Source organism: Diplodia corticola, assembly GCF_001883845.1.
Source record: "Diplodia corticola strain CBS 112549 chromosome Unknown scaffold35, whole genome shotgun sequence".
NCBI classification, from domain to species: Eukaryota; Fungi; Ascomycota; class Dothideomycetes; order Botryosphaeriales; family Botryosphaeriaceae; genus Diplodia; species Diplodia corticola.
Genome location: NW_017971514.1, coordinates 184,558 through 197,659, shown reverse-complemented (window position 1 = coordinate 197,659; position 13,102 = coordinate 184,558). Strand labels below are relative to the sequence as shown.

The 13,102-nt window shown below is 58.0% G+C and overlaps 5 protein-coding genes across 5 annotated transcripts; 3 read left to right on the top strand and 2 right to left on the bottom strand.

Annotated features, from left to right (window-relative positions):
* Positions 1 to 1,184: 1,184 nt before the first annotated feature.
* Positions 1,185 to 2,094, top strand: BKCO1_3500071 (zinc finger ccch type domain containing protein; the record flags this gene model as incomplete). Its single annotated transcript, XM_020274820.1, has 2 exons — positions 1,185 to 1,441; positions 1,536 to 2,094. 2 exons carry the CDS (start codon positions 1,185 to 1,187, stop codon positions 2,092 to 2,094), a joined length of 816 nt encoding a protein of 271 aa, XP_020129150.1.
* Positions 2,095 to 2,988: 894 nt separating this feature from the next.
* Positions 2,989 to 5,388, bottom strand: BKCO1_3500070 (ccch zinc finger and smr domain-containing protein; the record flags this gene model as incomplete). Its single annotated transcript, XM_020274819.1, has 4 exons — positions 2,989 to 3,392; positions 3,458 to 3,633; positions 3,685 to 4,404; positions 4,466 to 5,388. The coding sequence occupies 4 exons, from the start codon at positions 5,386 to 5,388 to the stop codon at positions 2,989 to 2,991; spliced, it is 2,223 nt and encodes a 740-aa protein (XP_020129125.1).
* Positions 5,389 to 6,290: 902 nt separating this feature from the next.
* On the bottom strand, positions 6,291 to 8,355 carry BKCO1_3500069 (f-box and domain protein; the record flags this gene model as incomplete). Its single annotated transcript, XM_020274817.1, has 3 exons — positions 6,291 to 6,861; positions 6,927 to 7,532; positions 7,997 to 8,355. The coding sequence occupies 3 exons, from the start codon at positions 8,353 to 8,355 to the stop codon at positions 6,291 to 6,293; spliced, it is 1,536 nt and encodes a 511-aa protein (XP_020129161.1).
* Positions 8,356 to 8,921: 566 nt separating this feature from the next.
* Positions 8,922 to 10,329, top strand: BKCO1_3500068 (atp-dependent rna helicase eif4a; the record flags this gene model as incomplete). The annotated part of the gene is made up of 4 exons (XM_020274816.1): positions 8,922 to 8,955; positions 9,065 to 9,208; positions 9,261 to 10,262; positions 10,319 to 10,329. The coding sequence occupies 4 exons, from the start codon at positions 8,922 to 8,924 to the stop codon at positions 10,327 to 10,329; spliced, it is 1,191 nt and encodes a 396-aa protein (XP_020129185.1).
* A 1,386-nt stretch (positions 10,330 to 11,715) lies between these two features.
* Positions 11,716 to 13,093, top strand: BKCO1_3500067 (kinesin; the record flags this gene model as incomplete). Its single annotated transcript, XM_020274815.1, has 2 exons — positions 11,716 to 12,425; positions 12,487 to 13,093. The coding sequence occupies 2 exons, from the start codon at positions 11,716 to 11,718 to the stop codon at positions 13,091 to 13,093; spliced, it is 1,317 nt and encodes a 438-aa protein (XP_020129159.1).
* Positions 13,094 to 13,102: the final 9 nt, after the last annotated feature.

The window sequence follows — 13,102 nt, the reverse complement described above, 5'->3', positions numbered from 1 at the left end:
AGGGTCTGGCTCCAGTCTCCACCGGAACACCGTCGCGGCTCGCCTCCAGGAGCAGCAGCCGTCATGTATGATATGACCAGTCGACTCGCGAGAGCGCCAGCACCTCAGCCCCGGTCCGTGGTCGCCAATGGCTTCTGGGGCGCCTGGGCGTACCCACCAGGGCAAGTGGCGCTGGGGTTGGCACGCACAGGACGCGGGCCACGGCGGGAGCTCAGCGCAGCGATGACCTGCACACGGCCGGGGAAGCCAGGTGCCAGCGTCCCGATATCGTAATCGTGCAAGCAGCCAATGGGGCGGCGAACGGAGGCCAGAGGAGCTGGCACCGGCAGATCTGATTTGAGCCTCGGCGATCTGCCTGAGTGGAGTCCTGGTCCTCAGCAGCATCAGCGGAACGGAGCTACGTGCCCGCATCCAGCAGCATGCTCACGTATCTCAGGAGCCTGTGCGAAGATCTCGCCCATCTTGCCCAATCATCGACCCAAGCCTCCCAATGAGCATGCCTGGATCGCGCGAGATGATTTGCCTAGGCGAATCTCGGAACTATTAGCCGCAATGGCTTGCTCACGGGCGAGTGGGCTGTGGAGTGACTGCGGTGGCGTCGGCGACGCTGATGGACAGCTAGTGTGGGCTGAGCAGGAAATGGGTGTGGGTGCATGGCCAGCAGACACGCGCCAGCTGAGATACCGTCGACGCAATACTAAGGGGCTGGACAGATAGCCCGGGCACCCTTGGTTCATATGCAGAAGCACCGAGGGACATGCGAGGGACATGCCAGGAGCAAGCGACGTGCATGGGTACCATCTGCACTACCGGACTACTGGAGCACTGGAGCTGCCGCGCGCGGCTACGCGCAGACCATCTCGACCCAGTGGCTGGTCCGGCACGCGACGGCAGAAGGATTCCCGCAGCGCAGGCGAAGGAATACCTAGCGGCGGCGCGTCTGACCTCTCCATGGCGTCGGCGCCTGTGTTGGTGGCGAGCGGGCTCACGTGCCGCGGGCGTCCTGTGTGGCAGCGCGCGGCCGGCGTTTAGCCTTTCCGCCTGAGCTCGCAGCTGTGCCGATCATCAACCATCATCCACATAAGCACCAGCTCCACAAAGCACAAGCGTGCAGACGCCTGGCAAACATCACACCCGCCCTGCCTCCTTCGAGCACGCCCGCCGTCCCGCCCCGCTGCCACCCCATGGCCGTCGAGCTCCAGCAACAGCCCGGCGGTGGAGCTCCCATGGCCACCGCCGCCGCCACCCTGCCGCTTGCCCAGCGCATCCTCCAGCCCGACACCCAGCAGCAGTTCAACTTCAACTTCAGCGACTTCCTCAAGCGCGAGTATCGCTTCGGCCTCGATCCCAGCCGCCCCATCTGCAATGCCTTCAAGCAAGGGCACTGCCCGCTCGGCAACGCTTGTCCGGACAAGCACCCTACCTCCTCCGCCTTCAACAAGTACGTCCTCTCCGCTTCCCCGTCGTCATCAGCCCTCAGTCCCAACACCCACACAGACACAAACACTGACACGCCCGTGCGCGCCACCAAACAGCTCTTTCCACGGCAGCCTCGTGTGCAAGCACTGGCTCCGCGGCCTCTGCAAAAAGGGCGAGGCCTGCGAGTTCCTGCACGAGTACAACCTGCGCCGCATGCCCGAATGCAACCACTACTCGCGGCACCTGACGTGCTCCAACGGCGACGACTGCCTCTACCTGCACATCGACCCGGAGTCGAAGCGGCCGCCCTGCCCGCACTACGACCGCGGCTTCTGCCCCCTCGGCCCGCGCTGCGCCAAGAAGCACGTCCGCCGCGACCGCCTCTGCCGCTACTACCTCGCCGGCTTCTGCCCCAACGGCAAGCAGTGCCGCGAGGGCGCCCACCCCCGCTGGCAGGACGACCTGAAGAAGCCCGAGGTGCGCGCCGAGAAGTCGCCCGAGGAGCTGGAGCGCGAGAGGGCGCAGCGGGAGGAGGAGGCGCGGAGGGAGGAGGAGCGCGAGCGGGAGCGCTTTGAGGAGAGGAATCCGGGCATGGGAGGGCCGGGGAAGTTCAGAGGTGGTTGGCAAGGCAGGAAGAAACGAGGCGGGAGGAGAGGGGGAGGAGGAAGGTATTGATTTTTTGGAACACTATTGTTTCGTTGGAAGAGGGGAAAAGAGATACCCATTATGGTCTGCATTTCCAAGTGGAGAAAAGATGCCGGACAAGGAAAAGCGATGCCGTTATTGTTATATCTCACGCCATCAGGAGAATGGCGGAGCTACTTCATTCGAAATTCACAGCATGGAGTTCCGGTTTGGTCCTAGAAGTTTGCAAGTCATGAAATATATCGATTCGAACGGATGGTTGCATACGCACTTCTTCTCAGCTTGGCATTGCTTCACCCCAACGGATGCATGCGCTTAAGACAAGTTACCAAGGGGGTGAAACGATTGTGATTTGCTACCTACCAAGACATTATGTTCGAGAAAGGATATCTTTCATTGAGCCCCATAAGAAATGTAACCAAACGCAATTGGTTTGTCAAGGTAATTTAGGAGTAGGTCGATTGACAGAACTGGCGACTCGACTAGTGACTTGTCCTTTTGCCTTGTTCATACTTGCTGTTTTATATACTCAGTGTACCCTCAATATCTTTCGCTAGGCAACTGCCTTTCTTCGTTGATAGTCGCTTATTGCTACGGGGGACAGCCGCCTTCTTCATCGTCGAAGACACCTTTGTAATATCGGGCACGGGTTGCGTGCTAGAACCTGGCGTTCGATTCCGCATCATAAGCACATGCAATCCGCACTTCTTACCTTAGCTATAACCCTAGCGGTGAATCTTATACCCAATCGCGGCTACGCAAGGCCGATGGCAATTCCAGTCAGGCAATCCTGTTCACCAGGTCGAAGAGCATTCAGAAAAATCAAAGGCTAAATTCGAGCCAAAACGGATCAGCATCACCACGTGTCAGACGCCCTGAGTTGAGATAATCTATTTGTATTTGAATTCACATCTGTCTACCGTGTCACCGAACCCTCGGACCCGTAGGCACGCCGCCAGCATTGGCCTGCTCGGCCTTGATGACCCTGATCTTGGTGCTCTCGCCGAGCTTGTCACCGCCCGATTTGTCGTCTTCGCCGTTGCTGCTGCCCACGCCGCTGTCGAGGCGTTCTCGCTCGAGGCTGCGGTCCCACGAGTTGGGATCGATGCCGAGTATGCCACCGACGTTGCCGCGATCGCCCGGCACGCTGAACTCGCGGAACACGTAACGCCATTCGTTGAGGAAACCGCGCACTGCCTTGCCGACCTTGTCCTTGCCGTTCTTGCTGTGGTGGCCGGTGCCGGTGATAGCGTAGATGGGACGGGTCGAGTTCTGGTGTTGCATGAGAATCTTGGAGAGATACTGCACAGACTCTTCAGGGTGGAGGCCTGTAAATCCTTAGCACTTTACTGGCATCTTGGTTGATGGGGACTAGCGGGGGCATTGAACGTACCATGTAAATCGACATAGAGCTCCTTTGCATTGGGACTGTTGTCCTTGTTGCGTTCGTTGTAGAGGTGCTCGGCTGCTTCACGGTGAGCCTGCCGCATAAGGTTGTTTTCACTTTGGCCTCGAAGACTAAGGGCCTTGGCTGCGCGAGAGTCATTTCGATTCCATGCTTGTGCGGCACTAGTAAAATTAGTTCAATCGCACATTAAAACGGTCAAAGGGACCACAAACCTCTGGAGGAACTTGTTGCGTAGGCCACCGTGCTTGAAAGCCTCTTGACGAGCCTTGAGATATGCCTTGTTTGCAGCATCGCCCGTCTCCAGCCAAGGAATGTGCTCAGGTTGAGGGATGTTCTGCGCGGCTACACTGTGCTCCCTGCTGCCATTGAAGCTTTTTGCAGGCCTAAGACCCTTGCGAGGCTGGGCCGGCGCAGGAGAGGGTGACATCTTCACGACATCAGCGAGCGTATTCGGGGCACTGCCGTCCTTGTTGACGTGACCATGACCACCGCGCTTTCCGTGATGCTTCTTTCCACCCTTTGCTGCTGCAGCAGATGCAAGACTGGGGAATGCCTCGGGATCATCGGCTGCGGGAGCCGATGGGGTTGAAGCGCGTGAATGTGACAGCTGGCGGCTGCTCGATGGCCGAGAATGCGTGCGGTGCGAGCTGGGCGTGAACGTTGGGAAAGGACTCAAGCCAGGAGGAGGCGTGGCAACGTTTCGAACGCCATAAAGTTGCTCAAGAGCAGACTGTTCAGCGTAATGGCTGTGCATGGAATGATGAGATGCCGTCTGTTGAAGAGATGGGAAAGCCTCGTAATCCTGGACTTGGAAATTCGGCGGCTGTGGAGGCGTCGAACTTCCTTCGAGCATCAACTTGGACATCAGGCTCGTGGGGTCATGTGAGAACAGACAGGTGTCACCAGCAAGGCAGTTTCCAGCCACCCAGTACCTAGAAAAAATTGTCAGCATTGTTCTAAATCGATATCAAAACCTTGGCATATTCCACTTACTTGCAGACCGTCTTGCTCGGGTCGTGGCTAAAGCGGCAATCGGCTCGAGCGCAATGGCCAGTCGTAAGCCAGTACTTGCACAACACGTTGGTCTTGATTTGGCCAGCAGGAGTTGCAGGCCTGAACGAGGGGCTCATGGATTTGCCAACCAGGTATGTCTTTTCCGGCTGGTTGACTGGCGTTGGCTGCTGAAGCGCAGCGGACTGGTCCATGAGGGCCTGGACGGTTGCGGTGAAATCATAGCCATTCTCTTCCAGCGCTCTCTCAATTTCGTCATTCGAACGGTTGTCACGCAGAATGGACCGGAGCATATCATAGGGATCCATGTCCATAGTGTAAGGCTGGACCCACTCGGCGGCTGCGCCGTTTAAGGAGCCATCTCCGTGGAGTGACGAGGACACACTCGCAACGTCGTCGTTGACCAGCCAATCCACCGTGTCGCTGCCATAGTCGCCGTAGATGTCGGGAGTGTGGCTCGGCTCGCTGAACTCGTAGGCATTCAGGTTCGGGCTGTGGGGAATGTGCGGAGTTGCATAGGCCATGCGCGGCGAGGGGCGCGGCGAGGTGAAGGGCGACGCGGTGGAGGACTTGGCGCGCGAGAAGCCCGGGGGCGCAACACCAAAGCCGGGCGGCGGGGCTATGCGCGGCGAGGAGCTGGAGGGCGTGGGAGCTCGTGCGACCTGCCAAGGAGCTGGCGACGACCGGCGGATGATTGTATGGCGGACGGGGGGCGGCGAGGCGGACGAATTGCTGGCGCCGCGGAAGCGCCAGAGCGAGTCCAGCACGGCATCCTCGAGAGCCTTGCCGGTCAGCGTCGTCTTCTCGCGCACCAGCTCCTCGAGCTGCTCGGTCTTGTCCTCGTCCTCGAGCGAGTCGTCCTGCAGGACCGGCAGGCAGAGGTCGTAGATCTCGTCGGACACCATGGCGCGGGTGCGCGTGGGATCGGGCGCGTTAGGGGTGCGCTGGGATCGCGGAGGGCGCGGAGGGGAATGGTCGAGTGTTGAGAGGAGGTGCTTGGGGGTGGAGTGCTGTCAGTCGGCGGCTGGCGTAAGCGCAACGGGCCCCGCCGTGAGCTGAGGCGAAGGCGGTCTGGATGAGGGAGCGTCTTGGGGCGGGATGCGAAGGACCGTGGCGCCGCTGCAGGCCGGTAGTGAACGAAGCGAGGCTCTGGCGCCGTCGGTGAAGTGGTTTGGGGGTACGTAGCAGCCTTACGGGAGACTTCAACTGCTGGTACGGATTAGTCTGGGGTAAGTCGAAGGGGCCCGTGCCGCTGCTGCTGCTGCCGCTGACTGGCCGGCCGGCCAAAGCTGCTCACCGGCGGCGGCGTGAAGGAGAGGGCCGCACACAGATCAGGGCGAATCGTACCATTCGTCGCTCTGCCCTCTGCCTGCCAGCAGCGCCGGCATCCGTGGCACCGCACCCATCGCCGCCAACGGCCAACCTTGAACGGGGGGGGGTCGGCGCACAGCCCAGCCCCGAGGCCCGTGGTCGGCGCGACTGCATCTCGTCCGCTTCGTCCGCTGGCCTCGCCCGCCGCCCGCCGCCCGCCCGCCGCGTCCCTTCGCCGCCGCGCACTCTGCCGCGCTGCCCTCGCACCTGCTGCCTCGCTGCTGCCTGGGCGGTTCGCACGAGCTGCTTGTCAATGCCACACAACGCCCTTGCTGGTTTCAGCCGGGAGGAGAATTATTATGATCCACTGCTCCATTGTTTCACGCCCGAAGGCAGCTGTCCTGACTCGCGCCAGGGCTCAGGCACTGCAATGCTGCGCTCTGACGGGAGTCTGCGCCTGGCGCCAGGCTGCTCGGCGCACCGCGACGCTCCACGGTCAAGGAATCTCTTCGTCCTCACCACCACCAAACCCAAACGTGAATCCACCCTGGCTCTCGCTCTCCACTGCTGCGTCGCCCCTGACTAGCTCCTCCCACCTGCCCCGCCCCCTGGGTCTCCCCTTCTTCTCCAACGCCGCCATGCCCTCGCTCAGTACTGCCGGGTACCTCTCGCCCAGCTTCTGAACAAACAGCCCATACGGATCCGTGACATCGTCCTTGAACCCGCTGGTTTGCTCGGCCTGGTCTCTCAGAAACCCCAAGACATCAGCCAGCTTTGCTTGCGGAACGAAATTCTGCGTCAAAGCAATGCTCTCCTCGAGGTTCAAAACAAGGTGGAACCACCCTGATGGAACGTGGAGAACCTCGCCGGCGTAGCAGATTCCTTCTCGACAGCCGGGGGTGGCTCGAGCGATCTCGTGGAAAGATAAGAGATATTCTGCGATGCTGAGCGGTGCCGTAATCTCTGATGAGTCTTCTGATAGAATGACTCCCGGAGGCGGAGGGAGGTTGGCGGATGATGGGAACATGAGCCAGTACTTGGAACCAGTCAAGATGGCATTCCACGCACTATTACCGAATCAGCATGTCCTTTGGGTGTACAGCTGGCGTGTGAGTCATGAAGGATTCCCTACCTTGTAGCATTCGGATCCTTATGGAATGTGCTTCCACTTCTTGCCGGACCCATAATCATCCACCGGCAATCCGGACGTTGATCTCCAAGCACTGCGAAGAGATCCTCGCCAAAGCATGCGGGAGCCCAGTACGCAGCACCCTCTTTATCCTTGCCAACCGCCATCTCCATCTTCTCCGCGAAGCTGCGGTCGAAGAGATAGAGGGGGCTCTCATCATTGCTGTTGTTCATGTAATTAACATAGGTTTCAAGCGGCCAGTCAACCGCTTCCGCGCGGAACGGCACATTAGCGTAGTTCTCGAGCAAATACTGCGTCGTCCACTTCCCAAAGACAGGCCATTCTTTGACTGGTGCAGTAAGGATAAACGGTTTACTTGTCCATTCTGTGGAGAACTCCTCATATGTCAGATCAGTCATGCGGGGAATCGCATTTTCTGGCGGGATCCTTGATGTGAACGGCTTGAGCGAAGTGTACGTGCATTGAAACGGGCGGTAGAGGACGTCAGAATACAAGCCGGAGCAGTCAATGTGAGCTTCATGGGACTCGGGAATAGATAGGTAAGTAGAGCGCCACGAGCCGCGCCATTGGAAGTCGGCTTTCTTCGACCTGCGCATTGTTTAGTAAAAAAAAAAAAAAAGGGTAGGAGGTACAGTATGCCATGCAAGGGACGGGTCGGGCATGTCTGTATGGGAACAGCGCGCTACAGCCTTGGTCAACGGGATAGTCATAAAGATTATGGCATGCTGAGTGGCCACAGTCTTGATGGTCTCCCTCAGCAATGACTTGTCCACTATGACTTGAAAGATTGTCTCCTTCCAACTCCGTGCTCGGGCTATTGGGATGAATCACGGTCCATCTTCCATACAAGTAGTTGCAAGACGTAATGCTACCAACAAATCCAACGTGCCAGCTGACTAGTGCCGTTGAGGGCAGAACGGTCTTTGGTTGAGTATTGATGGTAACGGGAAGGGAAGGGACGTGGCTTGACTTGCTGCCTGTGGCTTGAAAAGGAAAGATGCATGGAACAAAAGAACGGGGGTGCACGAAGGAGACAATACTCTGCGACTTACTCGGTGAACAGAGCCCTCCACAGCTCGTCAAATCTCGTGAAGGCATACAGGGACTTGCAGGTGCCTCCCAGACGGACGAGGGCGGAAGCATCCAAGCACTCAAGAAACTGGGCCAAGAGCTCGTCTGGCAAGACGGAAAAGGACCCTGCGTTGGCCTTCAGGTTGAAATTTGCCGTCAGAGCATTGCCCGCCGGCTTGATACCAAGCGGGTGTGGGGGGATGACAGCGGGCTCTTCGGCGTCTGCGTCGCTGCGAGGGCCTACCGCATCGAGTCGCAGCCTCTTCGCGGGCCGCGCCAGTGACGCATCGTCTGTGACGGTTGCTGCATAGCCCTCTACGGGCACGGCGGAAGGCGCCATTGTTCGTCAGGTGAATGGGGTGCGCGCAGGCTGAAAGCGGGAACGGGATATTTTTTTCGTCGGTGTGCAGACCCAAGTGGCCACCACCACTCCTGGCAACGCACGAGGCTGCAGCGGCACCGACTCCGAGCGGGTGGCGAGAGGGCGACGCAGCTGGCGGCAATAGCTATGACTGGGTCGGGCGCCTCTGCAAAAGCCTGCACAGCGCTTGAGTAAGCTCGGGCTTGCAGGGCCAGGTGTGAACCTTGGTGCACCCGCGCAAACGCTGCCGCATGCCCTCCGCGCTAGCGCCTCGCTAATTGGCTGCCCGCCTCTCTACAAAAACTTTTAACGACTGTCCGCCCGCCCTCCTCCACCCTCCATCTCAAACACACATCCAAACACACGACCAACCACTAGATATCCACACGACTCTCCCTCTCGAGAGTCCGGTATCTAGCTTTCAACGTCCTACGAGTTTCGCACGCCCGCGGCCCCTTGCGCCCGCCCCTTCGCTCGCGTAGCCCCACCAAACCGCTTTTCGATCACAGCGCAACGCCTGTGATCCTTCACCACCGACCGCAAACATGGCTGACAAGGGTCTTGAGGAGGTTCCTGAGGGTACGTCCATCACGGCAGGCGCTCCATGAGCATGCGCTCACGGCTGCGCGCCACCGCCGCCCGTCCACGCTGTCGCGGTTACGCATACTTACGGTCGCCACGTCTGCAGGTCAGATCGAGTCCAACTACGATGAGACGACCGACTCGTTCGACTCGATGAACCTCAAGGCCGAGCTCCTCCGCGGTGTCTATGCCTACGGTTTCGAGCGCCCGTCTGCCATCCAGCAGCGCGCCATCATGCCCGTCATCAAGGGTGAGGTACCCCGCAGTGCAGTCTTCCGGGGCGCAAAACTGATGCTGAACAGGCCACGATGTGATTGCGCAGGCCCAGTCCGGTACTGGCAAGACCGCCACCTTCTCCATCTCCGTCCTCCAGAAGCTCGACGCGAACATCAAGGAGTGCCAGGCCCTGATCCTCGCCCCCACCCGTGAGCTGGCTCAGCAGATCCAGAAGGTCGTCGTCGCCATCGGTGACTTCATGAACATTGAGTGCCACGCCTGCATCGGCGGTACCAGCGTTCGTGAGGACATGAAGGCCCTTCAGTCCGGTGTCCAGGTCGTCGTCGGTACTCCTGGCCGTGTCCACGACATGATCCAGCGCCGTGTCCTGAAGACGGATGCCATGAAGATGTTCGTCCTCGACGAGGCCGACGAGATGCTTTCCCGCGGTTTCACCGAGCAGATCTACGACATCTTCCAGCTTCTGCCCCAGTCCACCCAGGTCGTCCTTCTGTCCGCCACCATGCCCCAGGACGTTCTTGAGGTCACGACCAAGTTCATGCGCGACCCCGTCCGCATTCTCGTCAAGAAGGCCGAGCTCACCCTCGAGGGTATCAAGCAATTCTACATTGCCGTCGAGAAGGAGGACTGGAAGCTCGACACGCTGTCGGATCTCTACGAGACTGTCACCATCACCCAGGCCGTCATCTTCTGCAACACCCGCAGAAAGGTCGACTGGCTTACCGACAAGCTCACTGCTCGTGACTTCACCGTCTCGGCCATGCACGGCGACATGGACCAGACCCAGCGTGACGTCATTATGAAGGAGTTCCGCTCTGGTTCTTCCCGTGTCCTGATCGCCACCGACCTTTTGGCCCGTGGTATCGACGTGCAGCAGGTCTCCCTGGTCATCAACTACGACCTGCCCGCCAACCGCGAGAACTACATTCACCGTATCGGTCGTGGTGGTCGTTTCGGCCGCAAGGGTGTTGCCATCAACTTCGTCACCGCCGACGATGTCCGCATGATGCGTGAGATTGAGCAGTTCTACAGCACCCAGATCGAGGAGATGCCCATGAACGTTGCTGGTATGTTTCGACGAGTGCATCCCCCAAGGCGAACGACGGCTGACTTTGCGCTACAGATCTCATTTAAACGATTTCTTCACGATGTAGACTACGATCCCTTATGACGATGGTTTTGGTGATTCCCCTTTTTCATTGAGGCACTCGTCAAAGGGCACGGTGGTCTTTTCCTGGGACGGCTCGGGAGCTGCCCAAAAAAAGCTGAGACCTTGGGGCCGGAAGTCTTTGCATCTCGGCGTTATTGCTTCGTGTCAAAATGCTTTTCTCAAAAGGTTGCAGTTTAGAAAAGGCGAGTCGTCAGCTGATGAATTTTTCCCCTACGACCTAAGCCTTCTTTACATCGGCTCTTGCTTTGTATGTAGGGAGTGCTTATGTATGGTCGTCTTCGCGCGTTTGTGGATGTCTGTCCACGCATGGGCGTGCTTGAGATGACGGTAATGCTTTCCTATTTCCTTAATAGATGGTTCCCATTTCAATCTGGCTACTTAGTGATGTGCACGCTGCGTGTAAAGCGTGAGCACATGACCTGTTGTGCAATCATATGAAATCCATCAGGCCCTCACCCCATCATGCGATGTTCTTCTGTTCAAACGGAGTGGCGGTACACGTTCACACGTCACGGTTGCATGCCTGCTGGTTGGCGTGCGCGGGTGGTGACTGCCAGGATGGGAAATCATTGTTGCACCTCCCACTTATGTTCCCGACCTCATCCAGCTCCCTTTCCTGCCAATCAAGCTCCATCTGCGTCTTCACCTGCCCGTGCAGCGGCTCGTCGCTCATCGCCGCACCTTCGAATACACCAGATTTACCTCGGGTGACGCCAGCCTCCCTTCTTGACGCCTCACCTCACTCCACTTGCTGTCTCTGACTGTGAGGCTCCGCTACGCACTCAAGTCCCACCGCGCTCACTCGTCGCCGTACATTTCGTTTGACAGTCGCCGCCTGACCCAAGCTTCACCGAACTGTTTATGTGGGTCGGGATTCCAGTCCTTCGGGGCGCGCGTCGTTTACTAGCTCGCCCACAGCAACGACTCCGTCTCGCACTCAGGCTTCTCGTCTGGCTCGGACGCCTTCTGTGGGTCTGCCTCAGGCTACTTCTTACCCTGGCCACCTGGCGGCTCGTCATTGTCATCGAACAGCTTTTTCTTGTCGCCCAGTGGATCATCATCCAAGTCCAAATCGGGTGGGTCTGCTTGAAGATTTGGAGGTGTCAATTCTCCATCCGTCGCGCTCAGTGGAAGCTCGAAAGAGCGCACAACAAAGAGGCAGAAGCTCGCGAGAGGGCTATGCAAAGGCGTCGGGCTGTCAGAGAAGCACGCTCTTTGCCTCCAAGTTGTGAATCACGACGACACGACCGGGGTTCTCCGTCTGCGCTCTGCTGAGTTTGTCTCGCAGCTTCATACCGGCCATTCATTTCTGCCGCGACTCCCACAGTGCCTTGGTCCGTTAAATAAACATGGCTTCTTCTTCTGACGATGGGAGGATTCTCCTTTATTATCAGCAGACCAAGAGAGAACATCAGTACCTGAAGAAGAAGACAGAGCAGTTCACAGAGTCTTTGAGGAAGGTCGACACCATGTATGAAGCTATGCTGGAACACGAACTGCGGATGAACGATATGGACCAGAGGCTCACGGCACTCACTGAAGATAACAATTCTATTAAAGAGTTATTCAGGAAGATGGGTTCGGATGAGCACGGACGATTCGAAAAAGCATCTTTGGAAGTGCAGAATCTCTCACGCAAAGTCTTACGGGTTGAAACACTGGAGAAAGAGCATAGTAATCGCGTCCATAATAACGGCATCTTACTTCGCGACATCCAATACAAGCTCGCACAACTCGAGGAGACGGTGGAGGAGTTGCCGAAGTCAAAGGGCAAGGCGACCAAACATCCAGATCATTCGGAGATAGGTCGTCTGGCGAAAGAAGTCGAGTCACTGCGAGGGTTATTGTACGAGCAAGGCACGAGTGCAAAGAAGCTCAGGCAGGATTTTGACGAAGTGAAAGCAGTGGTTCAACAGGGTGGGGAAGGCATTGCACAAGCAAGAGCACAAACAAGGGAGCCGAATACACAGCCGAGGCCAAGGTCAGAGCCAGAGACACAGAGCAGCGCACAGCCGCAGACGCCAACGTCTGCCAATGTGAAAAAGCCCGCCAAGCGAAGGTGGGTGGTTGGCTGGGATGTGTACTGTTCTTCGAGAGCTAATGAGGCATCCCCCAATTAGGCAACCAGTACACAGTACAAGGCTATCGAAAAGACAGACCATCATCTCGTCGAAGGGATCGGAGAAACCAACACATACGCCCTCTCTTGCGTTGGATGCGGGTTCCAGAGGCCTTCCAATGGCGCGGATATCAAGACACACAGATACTCCGATTCCTGGGAGGTTGCGAGTGTCAAAAGAACGATCACCAGTCTCTAAGGCCCCTAGTCGAAGATCACAACGAATTAGTGAGAAGAACAAGAGGCAGGCTTCTTCTCAGCCTCAGGTGGAAATAGCGTTGGATGGCTACGAGGACGCAGGACCAAGGTGCCCGCCCAGCCAGAGGCCGTTGATGGTCCACATGAACCATTCATACCCGCACATTCAAGGGCTGCCACGATCATCCGAATCCGGTGATGCGATAGGCACCAGATCAGAGACAGAGCAGCGTGCAGCGTCGAGACTCAGCGGCTGGAGACAGGATCAGGAATATCAAGATGCGCCTGCAGAGCGTTCAGCGCAGCATGAGAATTACCCTCGCAAGCCGCCTGCCCTGGTTCCTCAGCCTCGTAAGAGAAAGAAGCGCGAGCTGCCTCCGATGAAGCCCTTACCACCGTACGAAGAATGAGGTTGTTTA